A 19,772-nucleotide genomic window follows, 5' to 3' on the forward strand; every position below is an offset into this window, starting at 1 on the left:
TTCTGTAGGATAAATACAATTTCTTCTCTTTTGTAAATGAGAGCGCCAGATCTAGAGAAGTCACAGACTTGCACAAGGATGTCCCAATACTAAGTGACAGAGCTACAATATAAGTTCAAACAGGACAAGAATTTTGTCTATTCATTGTCCAATTTAATAAGTACTTGTTGACAGACAAAGTTGACTTTGAACCCTGGCCCATGGGTCAGTAAAGAGCAGTATGTTTGCATGTTTGAAGTGTACTATTGCCTCCCATTCTTATGTGGTTTTCCAACTCTGGGATGGTCTCACCTGCCAAGACAGATTAATGCTTTTAGGATGAGTAATTCTAAAAAGTCCCTTCAATTTCAAAGATCTGGTTGTGATAATTCTAGCATTTAGCTCTGTCACTTTTGGATTTTTGTGAAATGAGAGAAGAGATCTGGGAGAACTATTTATACAAAAGGAAAATCATTTTTGGAACATGTTATAGTAGGAAAATAACTTTTTAAAAAAACATCTTCTTGAAGAGTCAGGAGTCTAATAGCTTAGTTACAGCTTCTCCTTTGGGCTTCCCTCCAATAGAAGGTGAAGATTATATGGTAGGATAGTATTGAAGATATTTCCCGAGTATAACTTTCTACTTAGTTGCTTCTTGGTGCAGAAGATGAGTTGATTAGGAGTCTGGGCTAACATCAAAGAGTTACATGTTAGAGAACCACACTATTAATTTTTGATAGTCCTTGTTAAAGAGTGGCTTTTAAGAAGGAGATAGCAACAGAGCTCCAATATCTTTCCGAGTGAATTTTGAGGCTGGGTTGTTGCATTCTGGTGAAGTGATTTAGCATATAGCTCCAGCAGCTCGCCAAGATCAATAACTCAGAGGCTTATTGTTTTCGGTAAGGCTAGTATTTGGGAACAAAACAAGAAATTGTTCATTTTACCAGAAGGGATTTTTACAGATGTAACTGTCAGGAAGGTGGCACAGCACTGCCCTTTGAAAGAATGACACTTGGGAAGTGTGTTGCTTCATTTGCAAGTTTCCAGTTGCTAATTTAGAAGATAATCTATAGAAGATAAGTATCTACAGAAAAAAAAAAAAAAACCAAACAGGTGTAGCCACTATAAAAGTTAAAGAATTTAGCTAAATTAAAAAATTTTCCAGGGCCAAAGGAACAAGGAAAAATCTCATTAAAAATTTTTTTTTAAAGCAAATGATGTTCTGGACCTTGTAAGAAAATACTCTGAGTTACTTCTCTGAGTCAGATGGAAGTAAGCTCCACACGCCCTCCTCAGGCCAAATACCATACATTACATTCTTTAAAGTAAAAAAATGGAGCTCTGCACATACAGCTCTCCATTCCCTGTCTCTCTCTCCTCTCTCCTCTCTCTTCTCTCTGACACCCCTCCTCTCTCTCTCTCTCTCTCTCTCTGTCTCATTTCTCTCTCTCTCTTTCTGGTGTTTATATCCACTATATACAGTACCAAGAATATTTCATATTTCTTTATCTTGTGTAGGGAAATGTTTATAATCAAGTCCACAAACATAGGCAGACACTGACAATGACTATTATAGTATGTTTGCTTCTCTTCTCCAAAGACTTAGCTTGACAAAATAAAATCTATACAGCCTAAAATGTATTGCAAATTACAGTGAATATGTTTGGAGAATTTATTCCCAGTGTGATCACATCTAGCTGTATAACTTTGAGGGATTTAGCTCAATTCTCTAAGCTCCATTATCTCCGCTTTAAAATGAGGCTAATGGTAGGCCCCACCTCCTAAAATTTATGTGATGACTGAGTGTACTAGGATCTCTGTTAGTGACAGTTGCTTTTGGTGAAGAGAATTATGGTATTTTTTCCTGGTGTTTGTCTTGAGTTGAGATTGGACCCTTCATTGCCTTTACTATCCTGGTCTATCTTACTTTCTCATTCAGTCTACTGAAGTACAATGGCTAATCTGGAGGATAAAGTTGGAAGCACAACCTGAGCACTCTTGGTGTCTTTTTTTTTTTCCTGATACTTTTTTTGGGAGTGGATTTACCCTTGCGAATTCTGTATTTTCCACTTTTCTCAACTATTCATTAATCTTAGAAGAAAATGTTGATAGTCACCAATCTTTCCAAGGAAAAGAAGGCAGCCATGTTATGTGTCAGCTCAATCAGTTATAATGAGGTGTGTGTGTGTGTGTGTATTTTAATCGTTAACCACCTTAATCCATTGTCCTAACTTTTAGTTGGTTCAAAACTCAGGAGGGGAGAGCTACACATTGGTGGGATCCCTCAAACATCACAAAAGCTGCATTGTAATCATCACTGGGAAAAAGCTGTTTGAGGTTAGTTTTGGAGAAATGTGATAGTAGTTGACTTGACTTTCCTAAAAGGAGTAGCCCAAGTTATCTTTTCCACAAGGACAGGTTTGTGGCTGGAATTGCTACATATGGCTCCTAAAAATATGCCCACCACCAGTTGCTTGGGGTAGCATTTAGATTTCTCAACTTTAGAGAAAGAAGACTGATGCTGAAGACATATTCTTACATTTTTATGAATTCTTTAGATAATTTATTTAGGGTTCACCACAATGTGGGGCTGTGCATCTAATAGCATATTTTTAAATTTCTAATCTGCCTCCTACTAGCTGTAAGATTTTCTGCAAATTTCTCAAGCTCACTTTTTTATTCATTTTAAAAATGGAAATAAGGTGTTATGGTTTAGATCGAAAACACCCCCCAGAAATTTCATGTATTCATAAAGAAGGCTTTTGGAACGTGATTCAATCATGAGAGCTCTAATTCATTAGTGGATTAAGCCAGTAAAAAGAGCATAATTTGATGGCATTATTGGAGGAGATGGATGCAAGAAATGGGACAATTTCTTGAAGAGAGTTGAAGAGAGTGGGGCAGTGGGGCAGTGGGGCAGTGGGGCATGCCTTTCAGGACTTGGTCTCCAACTCCTTCTTCTCTGGCTCTTTCCCTTTCTCTCCAGTTGCTGGCTCTCAGGCACTTCTCCCATGGTATACTGCCTTGCCACAGTCCAAAAGCAGTAAAGCTGGCTAACCATGGGGTGAAACTATGAGCCAACTTTTCCTTCTTGAAGTTTTTTTGGTCAGGTATTTTGTCACAGCAACAAAAAGCTAAGACAAAGAGTATCTACCATATATGATTTAAGAGTGAATGAGTTCTTAACTACATGGTATGCTGTACACAGTATAGAGTGTTTCCAGCATGCAGAAAGCATGCACTAACTCCTAACTGTAAAGACTGTTTTCTAAACTACACATCAGACATTGTGCTCATTGTTGTGAATACTGCGGTGAACACAATGGGTTCTGGAAGTTTCATGTAGTACTAGCGTATATGGCTCAGCCTGACTTGGTTTCCATTTTTTACTATTTTAACTCTCTGAGAGCTCTCAAGATGATATAAAATGATGAATGACAAAAAAATCAATACTCAGATCAAGTCTAACATTGAAACCACATTTTAATAATGTTATTATTTATAAAATCAAACTATTATTGCTCTAAGAGCAGTATACAAATTATTTGGGTGACAGAAGCTTTTTTTTATGGGTCTAAAGCTTACTCTCATTTCTGAGATGCTTTGATATTAAAATAATAGATATTTTAAATCAAGACAACTTTGCAAATATATATATATATATGTATATATTGAACTGGTTAATCAGAAAGTTTAAACTTCTTTTCTTCATGGCTTTAATGGGATCCACCTTGAAGTTGCTCCCTCTTGATGTAAGGAAGAGTGTTTTAGTCACCAGAGGCTTCAGTAACAGAAGTATCAGGTGGTTCAGTTTCCAGAGTCATCTTGTCAACTGTTTCAAGCACAAGAGGCAAGAAAAACACAGAGAGCATTGGAATCTTTCAGTAATGACTGCAACCCAAAATAGGATGTACTAAAGGGTCAGTTCCAGGCTCACATGAAGCATCTCCTAGTCCTTATTGCTGAGGCCAAGGAAGGAAGTTGCATGTTTGAGTGAGACTCACTCATCATTGAAAAGACAGTGGCAGCATGACTTTCACAGGGAGTCAAAGTCCAAGAAGCCACTGGGGCCTGCTGAATTGGACAGGGGTGGTTTTGGATTATCAAAAAAAATTTTTTTTTCCACCATGGGGAACACTGACTTTGGTTATTCACACTCACTGATTTCAGGCTACTCCTACTTCCTTTCACAGCACTCCTGAGTGTAACAGGTGGTTGAAAGGAACACAAGACTCTCTAATAATTTGCTTCAATAATCTTAATAGTTATAATCATTTTTCATTATAAAAGCAAAAGAACTACCTGAAATAAAGAGAAGTAAACAAAACTATCTCTTCTCTCTATTTCCATAATAATAATTTGGATTTATCTTTTCTAACCATTTTTTCATGTTAAAATATATTGTCTCTTGTGTGCTGTATGTTTTGTCTTTGTCTTTATGTTTTACATTGGACTATAAAACTCACCTTTTAAATGGAAGTATGATATTTTCTTGCATGGGCATTCTGTATGGAATTATATACACTCTCATTGTTGGATATTTTAAAATATTTTTATTTTTATGGTTTTTTTTGTGTGTGTGTGTGTGTGGTACCGGCGATCGAACTCAGGACCTTGGGCTTGTGAGGCAGGAGCTCTGCCACTGAGCTAAATCTGTGGCCCCCAAACATTTTTATTTTTGCCATTAGAAATAGTAGCATTCTGGACATTTAGTGTGCTTTAATATTTACATTCTTTGAATTGATTCCCAGAAGCAGAATAGCTGCAAAGTGTGTGAGCATTTTTGTGACTTTGTTACAAATTGCTTTCACTCATCTACCAGTGAAATACAAGAAAACCAGTATCATTCAATTTTTATCTCTTTCTAAGAGAATAAATTTTACCCTGAATAAAATTTTATTTAAGCAAGGAAATATTAATACATCATTGTTTAATTTAGCATTTCTTAGTTTAGTATTTTCATCTATTCTAGGTACTATGACCTAAATTGGCTGTTCATAAGGGTTACCTATTTGGAATTACAATGCTTTCCTTATTATGTTGTACACATTTTTCCAAGGTAAAGATATTGATTATATTGTGAGCAAATAATTATTGCAAATACTTTTTCATAGTTTATTATTAGCCTTTAAACCTCTTTTTAAATACAGTGCTTGTGATAGCAAGTAACATACAAAGGTTACATTTATTGAGTGGAGACAAATTATCTGATAGCTTTTATTTTTTAAACTAGTAAAATGATTTATGTGACAAAGTCACATAAGGCACACATACACACAAGTATTCTCTCACAGACACATTCAGCTGTCAGAACTTGGGATTCATTGTTCCAACTCTTCTCTTACTCTCTTGTGTCCCTTTTTTCAACATCCTCTTCCTTTCTCCACAAGGACTTTGGTCATTTTCTATACTGTTTCTCTTTTGAATTCTTCTAGGGTCAGATGGTACTATCCACAGTGTATCTTATATTATTATTTAATTGCTGTCTGTTATGTTTTGTCTTTTAACTAGAACATAAACACTTGAGAACTGATCATATTTTATTACCTTTTTATGTTTTTCAAAAGTACCTGTAAAACTACCTACTGAATTGGGAGCATTGAATGTGAGATTAAGTAGAACTGAGAAGAAACCAGGAAGGAGTCTAAAGTTTTTACAAATGTAAATAAAGGAATCTTAATTTAATATTTTAAATTGGAATTTAGAAATACTTTTGTTAGGAGAATTGACTGACTAGCAGAAAGTGCTACAATTCACATTATTACACAAAAGGCAACAGAACTTTCAGCTTTAGTCTCTATTTCCAAGAATAGGTATATTTCTGGTCATGTTGAGGAAACTGTGGCATCTTACTGGACTTTCACTTATTCTTTTTTAGAAGACCTCTTGGATGCTATTATTCTCATAGAGTAATACTTCAGACTTTGAAATCTAGAAATTGAGATAGGAGACAAAAGCCAATTTATAAGGCTGTTAATAAGAGTCTGGTTTACAAGTGAGGCTAGTGTAGAATCTGGTGTTGGAGCAGAAGAGTAAGGACTGGGATATCAGGTAGGGACAGCACTGTGTGCTTCCACTTGGAGACCAGAACACTTTGTAAGGAGCTGCTGAAAGTTGTGACAAGTCTTTGAAGGGGCTTTCATTTGGTAAAGGGAAAGCTACAATCCTGGGGTGAACTTGGCAAGGAAGACGTATGGGGCAAGGGGGAGCCAGCCCAGAAACACATCCAGAATCTAACATCAAAGTATCAACTAACACAATTTAATGATTTTCTTTACATGACCCACTAGCTGATGTTTTTGTAATTTAATAAACTTTCACTTTCACACTGCCCTTCTTTTATTCACAACCATAATATCACCATTTAAAAAAATTGATGGACAAGCAGTGCTCCTTAAGTTAGGTACAGGAAGAGCATGAGCTTCCCTGGCTCCTCTTTCCATCACCCCAAATATTCTATGAAGCTGAGTCCTGCGAGTTTGGCACCTGACCAAGGCTAAACAGAAACATGACCTAATCAGTGGACTAACACTGACCTAAAGTCAACTAACACTTTATCATAACCATTTTTTGAATCTTTTCTTTTAAAATTTTAATTTCCCTTTGTTATTCTATTCAGACATAGGTTGATATAGATTCAATGAAATGTTTTCTCTGTATTTCTCTGCTCAGTTCAATTCCCTCTACTCCAGAGGCCATTCGGTCCATATATCTCAGGCTTTAGCAACCATCCAAGCTGAGGTGTAACCCAATCACTTTGGTAGATGGGGAAAGCAAACAGACCATTGAGCTCTGTGCAGAATGTAGGCAGCGGGGTTGGGGTGGTCAATGGTCAAGCACTGCGCTGGACTTAATGCCAGCACTTTCAGAACCAGCCCCCTCCAAAAGCCACTCATGGCTAGGCTGGCTTCTCAGAGGGTGGGACCCTGCTGTTCTTCCCAGTCCTAGTTTAAACTTTTCAGGGGGTCTATGTCTCACCAGTCACTCTGTCACTCTGTGACTGTCTCCATGTGGCCCTCTCCTATCCAGTCACTGTGGTGTCCCCAGAAACCCTAAAGTGAAGTTGTTCTTGGCTCAGTCTTTTTTTATTAGCACATGTTTTCATTACATAATAATTACATTCATTATGGGGAATTGATACATGTATATAACACATCTTAATTCTTTTTTTGTTCACTATGCCTTGCATCCCTCCTCCCTCTATCTCTTATTAGCCTTTCCATTTGAGAAAGATCTCCCTACTTCTTATCATCTATCTTTTATTTTACTCTTTATTTATATTTTGGATTTCTTATATGAGACAATCTATGTGATACTTATGCTTGTGTATCTGACTTATTTGACTTAATATTGTGGTCTCAAAGTGTATCCATTTACCTATGAATGCTTCAAGTTTGTCCTTCTGGTGGCATAGTAGTATTCTATTGTGGATAAATATATTTTCTTTATCCATTTGTCAGTTAATGGGCATATAGGTCATTTCTAAGATTTAGCTACTGTAAATCGTGATACTATTAACATGGGTGTCCATGCATCACTGTGTCTTAGTTACTTTCTCATTGCTGAGACACAATACCAACACCCACAAGTTAAAGGAGGAAAGGTTTATTTTATCTCACAGTTTACGGAAGTTTCAGTCCATAGTTTGCTGGCACCAAGGAAGGGTGATATGGCACAGGCACATGACATAGGAGAAACAGTCCATGGGAGAACAGGCAGGAAACAATAAGACTTCCTTCTTCTTCCCTTTTTTATTCTATCCAGGGTACAGTGCCACCCACACCCAGGGTGGATCTTCCCTCTTCAATAAATCCATCGTCCATACCCAGAACTATGTTAAACTAATCAGTGGACTAATCTAGTATCACACACCCATGATCCAGTTACTTCAAAAAGTCCCATCTATGAGTGAATGAGGCTTTGGCAGGACACCTAGATATAAGCCATAAAACACTGTAATATGATGACTTTGACTCTTTGTCTCACTTTTAAACAACTGCCTCTTCCCAAAAGGGCTCCTGATTAAACCTTCTTAAATATGAAGGTGCTGGCTTGGATTTTTTCTCCAATTCTAGTTTGCCATGTGGAAAGAGTCACTTTCAGAATAAAACCCCGTTCTGTTTTTGCAGAAAACTTTATGAAAGCTATGGGCTTTGCTTGGTGCTAGCACTCCCAGGCCAGTCCATCATTTCTTCCTGGAGCTGCTGACCTTCTCTGAGCTTAGCTTGTGTTAGTGGAGACACGTACCCACCCCTCCTAGGGGGACAAGATTAACTTTCCAGACATCTTTGTCCTTTTCTCTGCATTGTGCTCTATTTTATTTCTCCAGATTCTTAGTAGTTTCTCATTTTCCTGTCAGCTCCCTTCTGATTCCTGGAGATCTACTTTTTTTTGTTTGTTTTGTTTTGTTTTTCTCTTTCCCAAGTTGCTGTTTTCCAGGTGTCTTGATTCCAGGCCCCAGAAAGACTGTATTTTGCTGTAAGTTTTCTTCTGTGAAGTATCTTTTGCTTATTTCTTGATTTGTAACATTGTAACTGACACTCAAAATTTTAAATTAGTCTATATTTCTAAATTTAGAACACTTTCTTATTTAGGGAAATGGTAAGTATTAAATTTTATCATTATTATTTATTCCACAATTTAATCATTTACCATGCAGTTTTAAGTCTATCTCAAAATTATCCAAATTTAAAATAGATTAGTAGTTTTAAAATAATCATTGTTAGTATATAATTTTTATCATGTGAAATTTGTATGAACAATAGGCTTCAGTTCTACTTATTTATATGTATGCTATTCATAGAGTTTGACTTTATTCTTATTATTATTGCTACATAAAATATTTTAATTTGTAGAGATAGCTACTGACCCCTAAATCTTTTTTATATCATTTTGGTAATTATATATTTATTTTTACAGGTGCAACACAAAAATATCTATGTATAACTTTTATATTTTCAATCTGACTTCATATATTTGATATCAAACATGGCAATTAGGAGGATTCTTCAATATTCTAGGTGAGAATGCAGACAGCTTTTAAATATATATATGGTCATTTTATAAAAGTTAAGGAAATTCTCAAAATTATCCAAAGAAATCTAACTCACCTAATGATCCTGATACTGAAGGAATTTCAAATATAGGTACAAACTTTGTTGCACTCCATTTGATTTTTTTCATATCAATTGATGTTTGAATAATCACTATTTTTGTGAAATCTTCAGTGCCTTGTATCTAAAGTTTAACAGAATGCAAGTTAATTTCTGAGTATACACCATGCACTTAAATGTCTGTTAAGCTATTATTTCAAATCCTCTTTAAACATCTAGGAGAAAATTGAAAATATAAATACACTAATACTGACAAGGCAGATGTCTTAAAATTCCCAGATTGGTTTTGTGAAGGTCATTATTTCATATACTTTTATTGGATTTGATATTTTATTTCTCTTCCAAATGAGAAAATGTAGGTGTTTAATTATCAATGAGATTTAATATTGTATATCTAAAATGTACCAATAAACTTAATGCATTAGAAAAAAATCAGTATGTACTACTTTAATCTTTGCTTTAAATTGAATACACTCTTGCTTGAGAAGAAAAAGCAGAAGTTAAATAATATGAGCCATTTCTCTAATAAAGTTTTAATATTTCAATTTAAAGGAAAAAAATCAACTAGTATTTTTTTTTGTAAGACAGAAAATATTTTTAAAAATGGATTCCAAGAAATTATTCAACTTGTGGTTGTTTTCAATATGTTTTGGATCACATTGGTTTCCAGATTCACAATGAGCAGAGGTTTGTGTCTAGGAGATAGAACTGGGCAGGTTTCAGCTGCTTCAAAAATTTCTTGCTTGGCTGTCTAAATTCCCAACCAGCACTACAGAACCAAAGCTCTGTTACGTGTCCAATAACAGAGGTATGGAGCATCACATGAAGGCATTTCACTTCCTGTCATTGGGTATCACACTTGTGCTAGTAAAGTCCACTTAGAGAAGATTTGTGTGCCTATTTCTCACCTCAGGATCCTTCCCCACCCCTACCACTTTTTCTTTTCTTCTTTCTTCAATATATAATACTTTTATTTTAGACATGCAAGAAAAGCTACTCAGAATTTACTTTTTTTTTTTTTTGGTAGAATTGACATTTTTAAAGTAAGGAGTTGTATACAGATAACAAAAGAATCAACATTTTACTACAGCTTGGTTCACAGCATCCAAATCAAATAGAATGAGAAAATGTGTATCTATGCAGCATCAAAACTATATGAATAACATATAGCAGGGTAGGGGAAAATATGGAGTAAAAGTATGTAAATGAAAGACCAGTGTTTCCCAATACTTTAAATGTAGTGCATCATAGCATGGATGGTGAGAACACATCTAACTGCTCTGTACAGTGGCCTAACACTAATTTTCATAAGTCTTTTTTTAGTGGTAAACCAGTTTGAGTAACTTCTGAATTTATTGTTTACTGACAACTCACTTAATGCAAGATTTAAACTCCTTAGATAAAAATAATAAATTATTTGATACTTTCCCTTTCCTAATAAAATATGCTACAAGTTTTATTAAAAACACATATGTTAGTGGTCAATATTAAAGATTCAGTATTCAGAAATACAAAACCATGGTTAAAGCATTAAGTATTTAAATGAAGAGTTAATATATTACAAAGTCATTAACTAGTAAAATAAAACATTTAAGTATTGGGCTGAAGATTTAGTTCAGTGGTTCCGGAAACTGCCTCACAAGCACAAGGTCCCAAGTTTGATCCCTGGTACTAAAACCACCCCCCAAACCCCCCAAAACAAAAAACATTTAAGTAATGAAACTGATTCAGACACCTCTGAAAAAGCCCCATTTATGAAGCTTTGGGGAGATAGAGGTGGCTGAATCTAGAGTCTGTGATGGATTCATGGTGCAATGCTAGGATTAAGGGTGGGTAATTACTAAATCAGTCCACTGACTGGTTTGGCGTCACCCTAGTCCTGGTAGCCTAGATAGAATATAAAAGGGGCAGGAAAAAGCTGCTAATGTCTCTTGCTTGCTTTGCTGCCTTCTGCCCATCATGCACTGTTTTTCCTCTGCAATGGCACCCAGTCTTGGTGCTAGCTATGGAGTGAAACCTGTATATATTGTGAGCTAAATAACCTTTCCCCTTTTACAAAAAGTATTGAAACTGAATATTAAAATTATTAAATTGAAGTCAGTATTTTGAAAGGGTTGATATTGCACAATAGATATTGTAGAGGATAGTTTTTGACATAATTTTTTGATTTTTGTTTGTTTTGTTTGATTGAACCCAGGACCTCATGCATACAATGTAAGAGCTCTACCACTGCACTACATTTTTGGCCCTGTTTGAATGTTCTTAAAAGGATTATTTGATATTATTATATAACATAAATATGATCTGGCAAATATGGCATCATAAAATTTCTTACAAACTGAATGTTTTAACCTTACATGATACAATATGATATTGTATAATAGTACAGATTAAATTTACTTTATATTATTTCACACACAATTTCTGTGATATATTAGAACATACAAATGGAAGGATAATCACACAAAATAGTTTTTTTTTTGTTTTAGTAATTGAAGACTAAACCACACTAAATATTACAGTATTGATTATTTTGGCCAAGCACTTCAGCCATTTTTCTTTGGTAAACATTAACAATTGCCAGGTTTTCCTCTCACAAGATTAATCACACATGGTTTGTTAATTATAACATGTATGTGTTTAGGATGAAATTTTATTCCAAACATTGACAAGGCCATTTTCGCTGAGAATAAATTAAATTATTAATGAACAGATATAAGGTACACCAAGATCACATATAGAATGAAAGTAAAACAGAAAAGAGAAATGTGAACAGGAAAAAAATAAAGTCATAAAGGTTTTGGCTCAAGAATATTGTGTTATTGTTTTACAGGATAATCCTACACCAAGTTGAGGACACTTTCTTTTAAAAGTATATCAGCTCTCTATTTCTACAAGTTTGATGAATAGCTATTTAGTACATGGGGACATTAAAATACTCATGTTGTGGCTTTTGCAGTGGATAACCCTGATTAAATGGTTTGAGGACATTTTTTGGCATGTTTCTTAAATTTAGCCTCTCAGAAGCTCACCCAAGATAAAATAAAACTTCAAAATTAAAGATAATATCAAGTTCATGTACATGCCAAAATACTTGTCAAGTAATTCCACTTAACAATGAATTATTTGCAGAGTAATAAGTTATTGTCCTGATTCTCAATAGCAGAGCAAAAATACAGACTAGCATATCTTTTGTGGACAATCTTAGAACTCATCACTCAAAATGCACATTTTAGGTTTCCTTGCTAAAATGGTTTGAACAAGTTCTCTCATGATTGGCTTTGATCTTTTTCTTTTAATCTTACAGTTATATGCTTTTGTGCAGATCAAGTTTTTCCTGATGATTAAAAAACAACTGGGAATTTAGCTCAGTGGCACAGTACCTGCCTAGCAATCTTGAGGTCCTGAGTTCAATCTCCAGTACAAAAAACCCCCCATAAAACAAAAAACCAAAAAAACCCCCTCCAAGTTCATGGTTGTCACAGAAGGTAGATGTAGGGAGAGGAAGTCCTGCTGCTCTGTTGAAGAAAAGATGCTTTATTTTGGTTCACTGTTAGTTTTTGTACCCTAAATCTAATCGATAAGAATTTCCAGTGAGCATTTAAAAAATACATTTACATACCTGTGTCTTTCCACTTGCTCTAGAGATCTCATGAGGGCAATTTGTACATCTCATTTGTCTTTATCCCTTCAATATATAGCACAATTTGTACCATATATTAACTGCTTTAAAATATATTGAAATATATTTGAGCCTAATTTAACTGACTTGGTCCCTCTTCCCAATTTACTTTCTGCAGCTGTATTTTATACACCCTCTGATTTGTCTTCACAAAGGCTTTGCTTACTCTCTATCAACACACACATATTCACATACATGTCTACACATACATACAATATTTCTTTCCTTTGTACATAGCTCAGGTTCTCATTTTGATTGGCAAGGGAAGTCACTTAACAATTTAACTATGAAAAGACCTTCACTTTTTTTCATTAATTTTATTGGTGCATTTTAGGTATACAATATGATGACATTCATCATTGGGAATTTGTACCTTTACATGATATATCTTGGTTCTTTTTTTTCTCCCATTCCCTTGCCCTCCCATCAACCCCTCCATTTACAAAGACTTTGTTTCCATTATTTCCTTTTCTTTTATTTTTTTCCTTTCCCTTACCCCTCCCACCTCCCCTTTCCATTTGGACATTTTCTTCCTATTTCAAATTATCTATCATTCTCTTTCAAAATAGATGGGGGAAACCAGTGATACTTCATTTACCAGAGTCTGGAAGAACTTATTTAGAGTACTGCAAAATGTGAATAACTAAGTCCTTTTTTGCTATGTACACCTGCACCAAAATCTCACTGTGGCCAAAATGTACAGCTTGTTCTTTTCCCTGGCACTGGATGGAAACAACTTGTGCTTAGGCAGCCAGTGCCAAAACAATCAATGAAAACTGTGTATGTGGGTGTGTGGGGGTATGACTAGGGGAAAGAGGAGGATGAGAAGGGGGAAAGTCTGGTTATTGTAACAATTTTTCTGTTATTAATACATTGCTGGACATAAAGCAGATTGACTTGAACATTTGTATCACTATTTTTTTTTTTTACCTGATGGCATGTTGCAGGAATCAAGAAAGGTGCTTTATAAACTTTCCGTAGGTGACAATCTTCTACTGCTCCATGTATGAGGAAAACATAGGTTACATTTTCTTCATAGATATCAGTTTTGATGATTCTTGGTATATCTTTTACATAAATGTTGGTAAGCTTTAATTGCATAGTGTAGTCCCAGTCCTATAACAAAAATATAATTTCTTAGTTCATTATTTATTTATGAAGTTTAATACTAATCCATAGTCAATTTATTTTTCTCTAACTTAACATTTTTATTAATTTGATATTGAATTATGAGGAGTTTTCAATGTCATCTGAAATTCTTTAAAATCAATTGTTAATGAATTTATCTTTTTGATCATTTTTTCTGAAAGATAAATAAGTTTTATTTTCTTGACTTTTTTTATTAGTGCATACTGGTTTTATAGATTAATGGGTTCCATTTTGGTAGTTTTGTACGTGTATGTAACACAATTTAATCATTTTCTCCACCAATCAATGCTTGCATGGCCCTTCTCCGCAACTTTCACATTTTTTGTTTGAGTTTCAATGCATTTGAAACACATTTTTCAATGCAGTTCAATACATTTTGACCATGTCTTTACCATTACTTTTCCTTACATCTTTCCTCCTCATTTCCTTACATTTGTGTAATAATAGTCTCTCTCCTGCTTTTTTTGTCATCTGTTTTAGATTCCACATATTAGAGAACATGTAATACTTGTTTTTCTGAGTCTGACTTACTCTGCTCAACATGGTGACATCCAGATTCATCCATTTTCCTGAAAATGACAAAATTCTTTTCTTCCTTAAGGCTGAATAGTATTTCATTGTGTATATAAACCACATTTCCTTACTCATTCATCTGTTTCTAGGTACCTAGACTAGTTCTATTTCTTGGCTACTGTGAATGGTGCCACAATAAATGAGGGTTTGCAAATATTTCTGTAACTAACTTTAAATGTTTTTGGTTTTTACCAAGGAGTGGTATAGCTGGATCAAATGGTAGCTCTAATTTTAGTTTTAGTTTGTTTTGAGAAACATCCATACTGATTTCCATAGTGATTGTACTAATTTGCATTGCCACACACAGTACAGAAGTGTTCCTGCATCCAACCCCTGTATTGTCACCATTTAAATTTTTTTGTACTATTATTATTTTTTGTATTCTTGATGATAGCCATTCTGACTGAGATGAGATGGAATCTCAATGTAGTTCTTTTTTTCTTTTTTTTTTGTATTAAATTCTTTTATAGGCACATTGTAGGTATACAACACAATTACATTTCTCATTGGGAATTGTACCTTTACATAATGCATCTTGGTTCTTATTTTTTCCCCATTCCTAGCCCTCCCTTCACACCCTCCACCCTTCCCTATTTACAAAGACTTTATTTCCATTTTTTCCATTTCTCATCATTTTTTCTTTTCCCTTCTTTCCTTTCCCCTGCCCCTCCCACTACCCCTACCCCTTTGGACCTTTTCTTCTTATTTTACATTATTGATTATTCATTCGAATCATTGGTACATTTTAGGTATACAATATAATGACATTCATCATTGGAAATTTGCACCTTTACATAGTCTCTCTTGGTTCTTATTTTTCACCCTTGCCCAGCCCTCCCTTCAACCCCTCCAGTCCTCCCTATTTACAAAGATTTTGTTCCTAGTTTTCCATTTTCTCATATTAATCCCATTCCCTTCTATCCTTTCCCCTAGCCCTCCCACTTCCTTTCCCTTTGCCTCTTTTCTTCCTATTTCACATTACCTATTATACATTTAGTCCTTATTTACACTTTCAGTTTCTCATACCAGAGAAACTATTCGGTATTTACACATGTGTGTCTTATTTATTTCACTTAAAAGTATCGCCTCAATGTGGATCCAATTAGCTATAAATGTCTCTAATTTCTCATTTTTTATGGCTGAGTACTACTCCATTTTATTAAAAAACCACACTTTCTTTATCCAGTCTCCAGTTGATGGGCATTTGGGCTGTTTCCAAGTTTTAGCTATTACAAACTGTGCTGCTATGAACATGGGTGCACATATATCACTGTGGTATGATTCTTTTAAGTCTTTGGGGAAGATCCCCAGCAGTGAAATAGCGGGGTCAAATGGGACTTCCAGTCCTAGTTCTTTGAGGTATCTCCATACTGATTTCCACAGTGCTTGCACCAGTCTACACTCCCACCAGCAGTGGAGCAGGGTTCCTCTTTCCCCACAGCCCCGCCAGCATTTGTTATTGGTGGATTTCATGATAGCAGCCATTCTTTCTGGAGGGAAGTGGAATCTCAGCATTGTTTTCATTTGCATCTCTCAAATGACCAGTGATGTTGAACATTTTTTCATATATTTATTTGCTATTTCTACTTCTTTGTGTGAGAAATGTCTGTTCATTTCAGATGCCCATTTTTCCACTAGATCTTTAAATTTGGGAGGTCTGATCTTTTTAAGTTCTTTATAGATTCGAGATAATAGACCTTTGTCTGAGGAAGAGCAGGTGAAGATTTTTTCCCATATTGTGGGCTGTCTCTTCACACTGCTGGTGGTTTCTCTTGCTGTGAAGAAGCTTTTTAATAAGAAGAGATCCCATTTGTTGATTGTTTGTGCTAGTTCATGGGCAACTGAGGTTTTGTCCATAAAATCTTTTCCTACACCGATGTCTTCAAGGGTTCTACCTAATCTCTGTTCCAACTGGTTCAGAGTTTCTATTTTAATATTTAGATCTTTAATCCATTTTGATTTTAGTTTAGTGGATGGTGAGAGATATAGGTCTAGTTTGAATCTTTGGCAAGTTGAAGCCCAATTTTTCCAGCACCATTTATTAAAGAGGCTATCTTTCCTCCAGTGAGGGTGTTTGGCTCCTTTATCGAAGATGAGATGTCTGAGTGTGTCTGGCGTTATTTCTGCATCTTCTAATCTGTTCCACTGGTCCTCAAGTCTGTTTCTTTGCCAGTACCATGCTGTTTTTATCACAGTAGCTTTGTAGTAGAGTTGCAGGTTGGGGATTGTGATACCCCCTGCCATGTCTCTGTTACCTAGAATTGCTTTTGCTATTCTGGGTCTCTTCTTGCTCCAAATGAATTTTTGGATTGTTTTCTCGATGTCTATGAAGTATGCTGGTGGGATCTCAATTGGAATTGCATTAAATCTATATAGAAGTTTTGGAAGTATGGCCATTTTCACTATATTAATCCTTCCTACCCAGGAGCAGGGGATGTCTGTCCATTTTCTGATATCATCTTCAATCTCTCTTTTCAGAGTGCCATAGTTTTCAGAGAAGAGGTCTTTGATTTCTTTTGTTAGGTTGATTCCTAGGTATTTCAGTTTTTTGGATGGTATTGTGAAAGGAATTATTTGCCCTATTTCTCTCTCAGTGAGTCTGTCATTGGTGTAGAGGAAAGCTATTGATTCATGTATGTTGACCTTGTAACCAGCTACTTGACTAAATTTGGTTATTAAGTCTAGAAGACTTTTGGTAGAGTTCTTGGGACCTTCTATATAGAGTATCATGTCATCTGCAAATATTGACAATTTGACTTCCTTTCCTATCTTTATTCCTTTTCTTTCTTTCTCTTGTCTAATTGCCATAGCTAATGTTTCCAGAACTATATTGAACAAGAGTGGTGATAGTGGACATCCTTGTCTTGTTCCTGATTTTAGTGTGAAGGATTTCAGGTTTTGACCATTTAGTATGATTTTGGCTGTTGGTTTTTCATAGATGGCTTCTATCACTTTGAGGTAAAGACCATCTCTTCCAATTTTTTGTAGGGTTTTTATCCTAAATGCATGTTGGATTTTGTCAAATGCTTTTTCTGCATCTATGGAGATAATCATATGGTTTTTGTCCTTGGCTCTGTTGATATAGTGTATTACATTGATTGATTTTCATATATTGAACCATCCCTGCATCCCTGGGATGAATCCCACTTGATCAGGGTGTATGATCTTCTTGATGATCTTCTGTATTCTGTTTGCCATTATCTTATTGAGGATTTTTGCATCTATGTTCATGAGTGAGATTGGCCTATCATTCTCTTTTTCAGTTGGGTCTTTCTCTGCTTTGGGGATCAAGGTGATGCTTGCTTCCAGGAATGAATTTGGGAGTATTGCTTCCCTTTCAATTTCACTGAAGAGTTTAAAGAGTAGTGACAGCAGTTCCTCTCTAAATGTCTTGTAGAATTCAGGAGTGAAGCCATCAGGGCCCGGGCTTTTCTTAGTTGATAAGTTTTTAATTACATTTTCAATTTCATTGGTTGATATTGGGTTGTTCAGAATTTTTAGGTCTTCTTTGTTCAACTTTGGTAATTCATATGTATCTAGGAATCTGTCCATTTCTTCTGTGTTGTCCATCTTACTGGCATATAGGTTCTGGAAGTAGGTATTGATGATCCTCTGGATTTCTGCTGGGTCTGCTGTAGTTTCACCCTTTACATTCCTAATTGCATGGATTTGGGGCTTTTCTTTCCTTTTTCTGACAAGGTTGGCTGAGGGTTTATCAATTTTGTTGATTCTTTCGAAGAACCATCTCTTGGCTTCATTGATTTTTTTTGTATCATTCTCTTAGTCTCCATTGCATTGATTTCTCCTCTGATCTTTATAATTTCCTCCCTTGTATGAGCTTTGGGGTGGTCCTGCTCTTCTTTTTCTAGAAGCTTGAGGTGTGGCATCAGGTCATTTAATTGGGCTCGTTCTGTTTTCCTAATATGCATATTCACTGCTATGAATTTCCCTCGTAAGACTGCTTTCAGTGTGTCCCATAGATTTCAATATGTTGTACTGTCATTGTCATTTAATTGAAGGAACTGTCTGATTTCTTCTTTAATATCCTCTGTGACCCATTGGTTATTCAGAAGTGTGTTTTTCTTTTTCTACGTGTTTATGAAATTTTTTGAGTTTCTTTTGCTATGGATCTCCAATTTCATCCCACTATGGTCTGATAATATACAGGGGATAACTTCAATTCCTTTGCACTTACTTAAACATGTTCTATGTGTGAGTATGTGGTCTATTTTGGAGAATGACCCATGTGCAGCTGAGAAGAATGTGTCTTCTGATTTTGTGGGGTGGAAAACTCTGTAAACATCTGTTAAGTTCATTTGTTCAAGAGTTCGTTTGAGTTCTAGTATTTCATTACTTATTTTTTGTCTAGTTGATCTATCTATTTGTGACAGTGGGGTGTTGAGGTCCCCCACTACAATTGCATTAGTGTATATATGACTTTTCATGTCTGTTAGTATTTGTTTTATATAGTTGGGTGCACTAGTGTTTGGTGCATAGATATTTATGATTGTCATCTCTTCCTCTTGGATTCTTCCCTTTACAAGGATGTAGTGTCCTTCTTCATCTCTCTTAATCAGTGTTGGTTTGAAATCTACTTGATCTGCCAAGAGGATAGCTACTCCTGCTTTTCTTGGGGTTCCTGTCACATGGAGTATTGTTTTCCACCCTTTAACTTTCAGTCTATGAGTTTCCTTTTGAGTTCTCTTTCTTGTATGCAGGATATTGTTGGATTTTGCTTCTTGACCCATTCTTCCAGTCTTTTGATTGGTGAATTGAGACCATTAACATTGATGGTTATAACTGAAATGTATTGACTTGTCATTGCCATGACTTTTTCTTTTTGTTGGGTTCTCCCCCTTTACATTTAATTTCTTGTCATGCCAGATGGGTTCATTCTGCTTTGCTTCCTGGGGTTGTGATCCTCAATGTCTGTTCCCAGGATATTGTGTAAAATTCTTTGGAGTGCTGGTTTGGTATTCACGAAGTTCCTAAGCTGCTCTTTGTCATGAAAGCATCTTATTTCTCCATCCATTTTGAAAGATAGTTTTGCAGGGTACATCAATCTGGGTTGGAGGCTGTTTTCTTTTAGGGCTTGGAATATGTCACTCCAAGCTCCTCTTGCCTTGATAGTTTGTGTTGAGAAGTCTGCTGTGATTCTGATGGGCTTTCCTTTGTATGTGATTTGTTTCTTTTCTCTAACTGCTTGTAGAACTTTGTTCTTCTGTTGAGTTTCAGGAATACTATTGATTTTTGAGTGTTGACTTTGTATCCAGCTA

At 35.5% G+C, this 19,772-nt stretch overlaps 1 protein-coding gene across 3 annotated transcripts in view; it reads right to left on the reverse strand.

The window, feature by feature from the left end:
* Positions 1–3,512: 3,512 nt before the first annotated feature.
* Positions 3,513–19,772, reverse strand: part of Slc9c1 (solute carrier family 9 member C1) — a 129,242-nt gene continuing 112,982 nt past the window's right edge. For 2 of the 3 annotated variants that reach the window (XM_004835826.4, XM_021263782.2), the window contains 3 exons: positions 13,705–13,890; positions 9,090–9,216; positions 3,513–3,811 (listed from right to left, as the gene is read on the reverse strand). In XM_004835826.4, the coding sequence (XP_004835883.2) occupies positions 3,747–3,811; positions 9,090–9,216; positions 13,705–13,890 (378 nt within the window). In that variant the 3' untranslated portion in view covers positions 3,513–3,746. The remainder of the gene's footprint in view (positions 3,812–9,089; positions 9,217–13,704; positions 13,891–19,772) is intronic. The other variant, XM_021263780.2, reaches the window with a different exon arrangement.

Source organism: Heterocephalus glaber, unplaced genomic scaffold (assembly GCF_053883595.1).
Source record: "Heterocephalus glaber isolate CG9 unplaced genomic scaffold, H.glaber_assembly_v1.0 deba00000122, whole genome shotgun sequence".
Taxonomy (NCBI): domain Eukaryota; kingdom Metazoa; phylum Chordata; class Mammalia; order Rodentia; family Bathyergidae; genus Heterocephalus; species Heterocephalus glaber.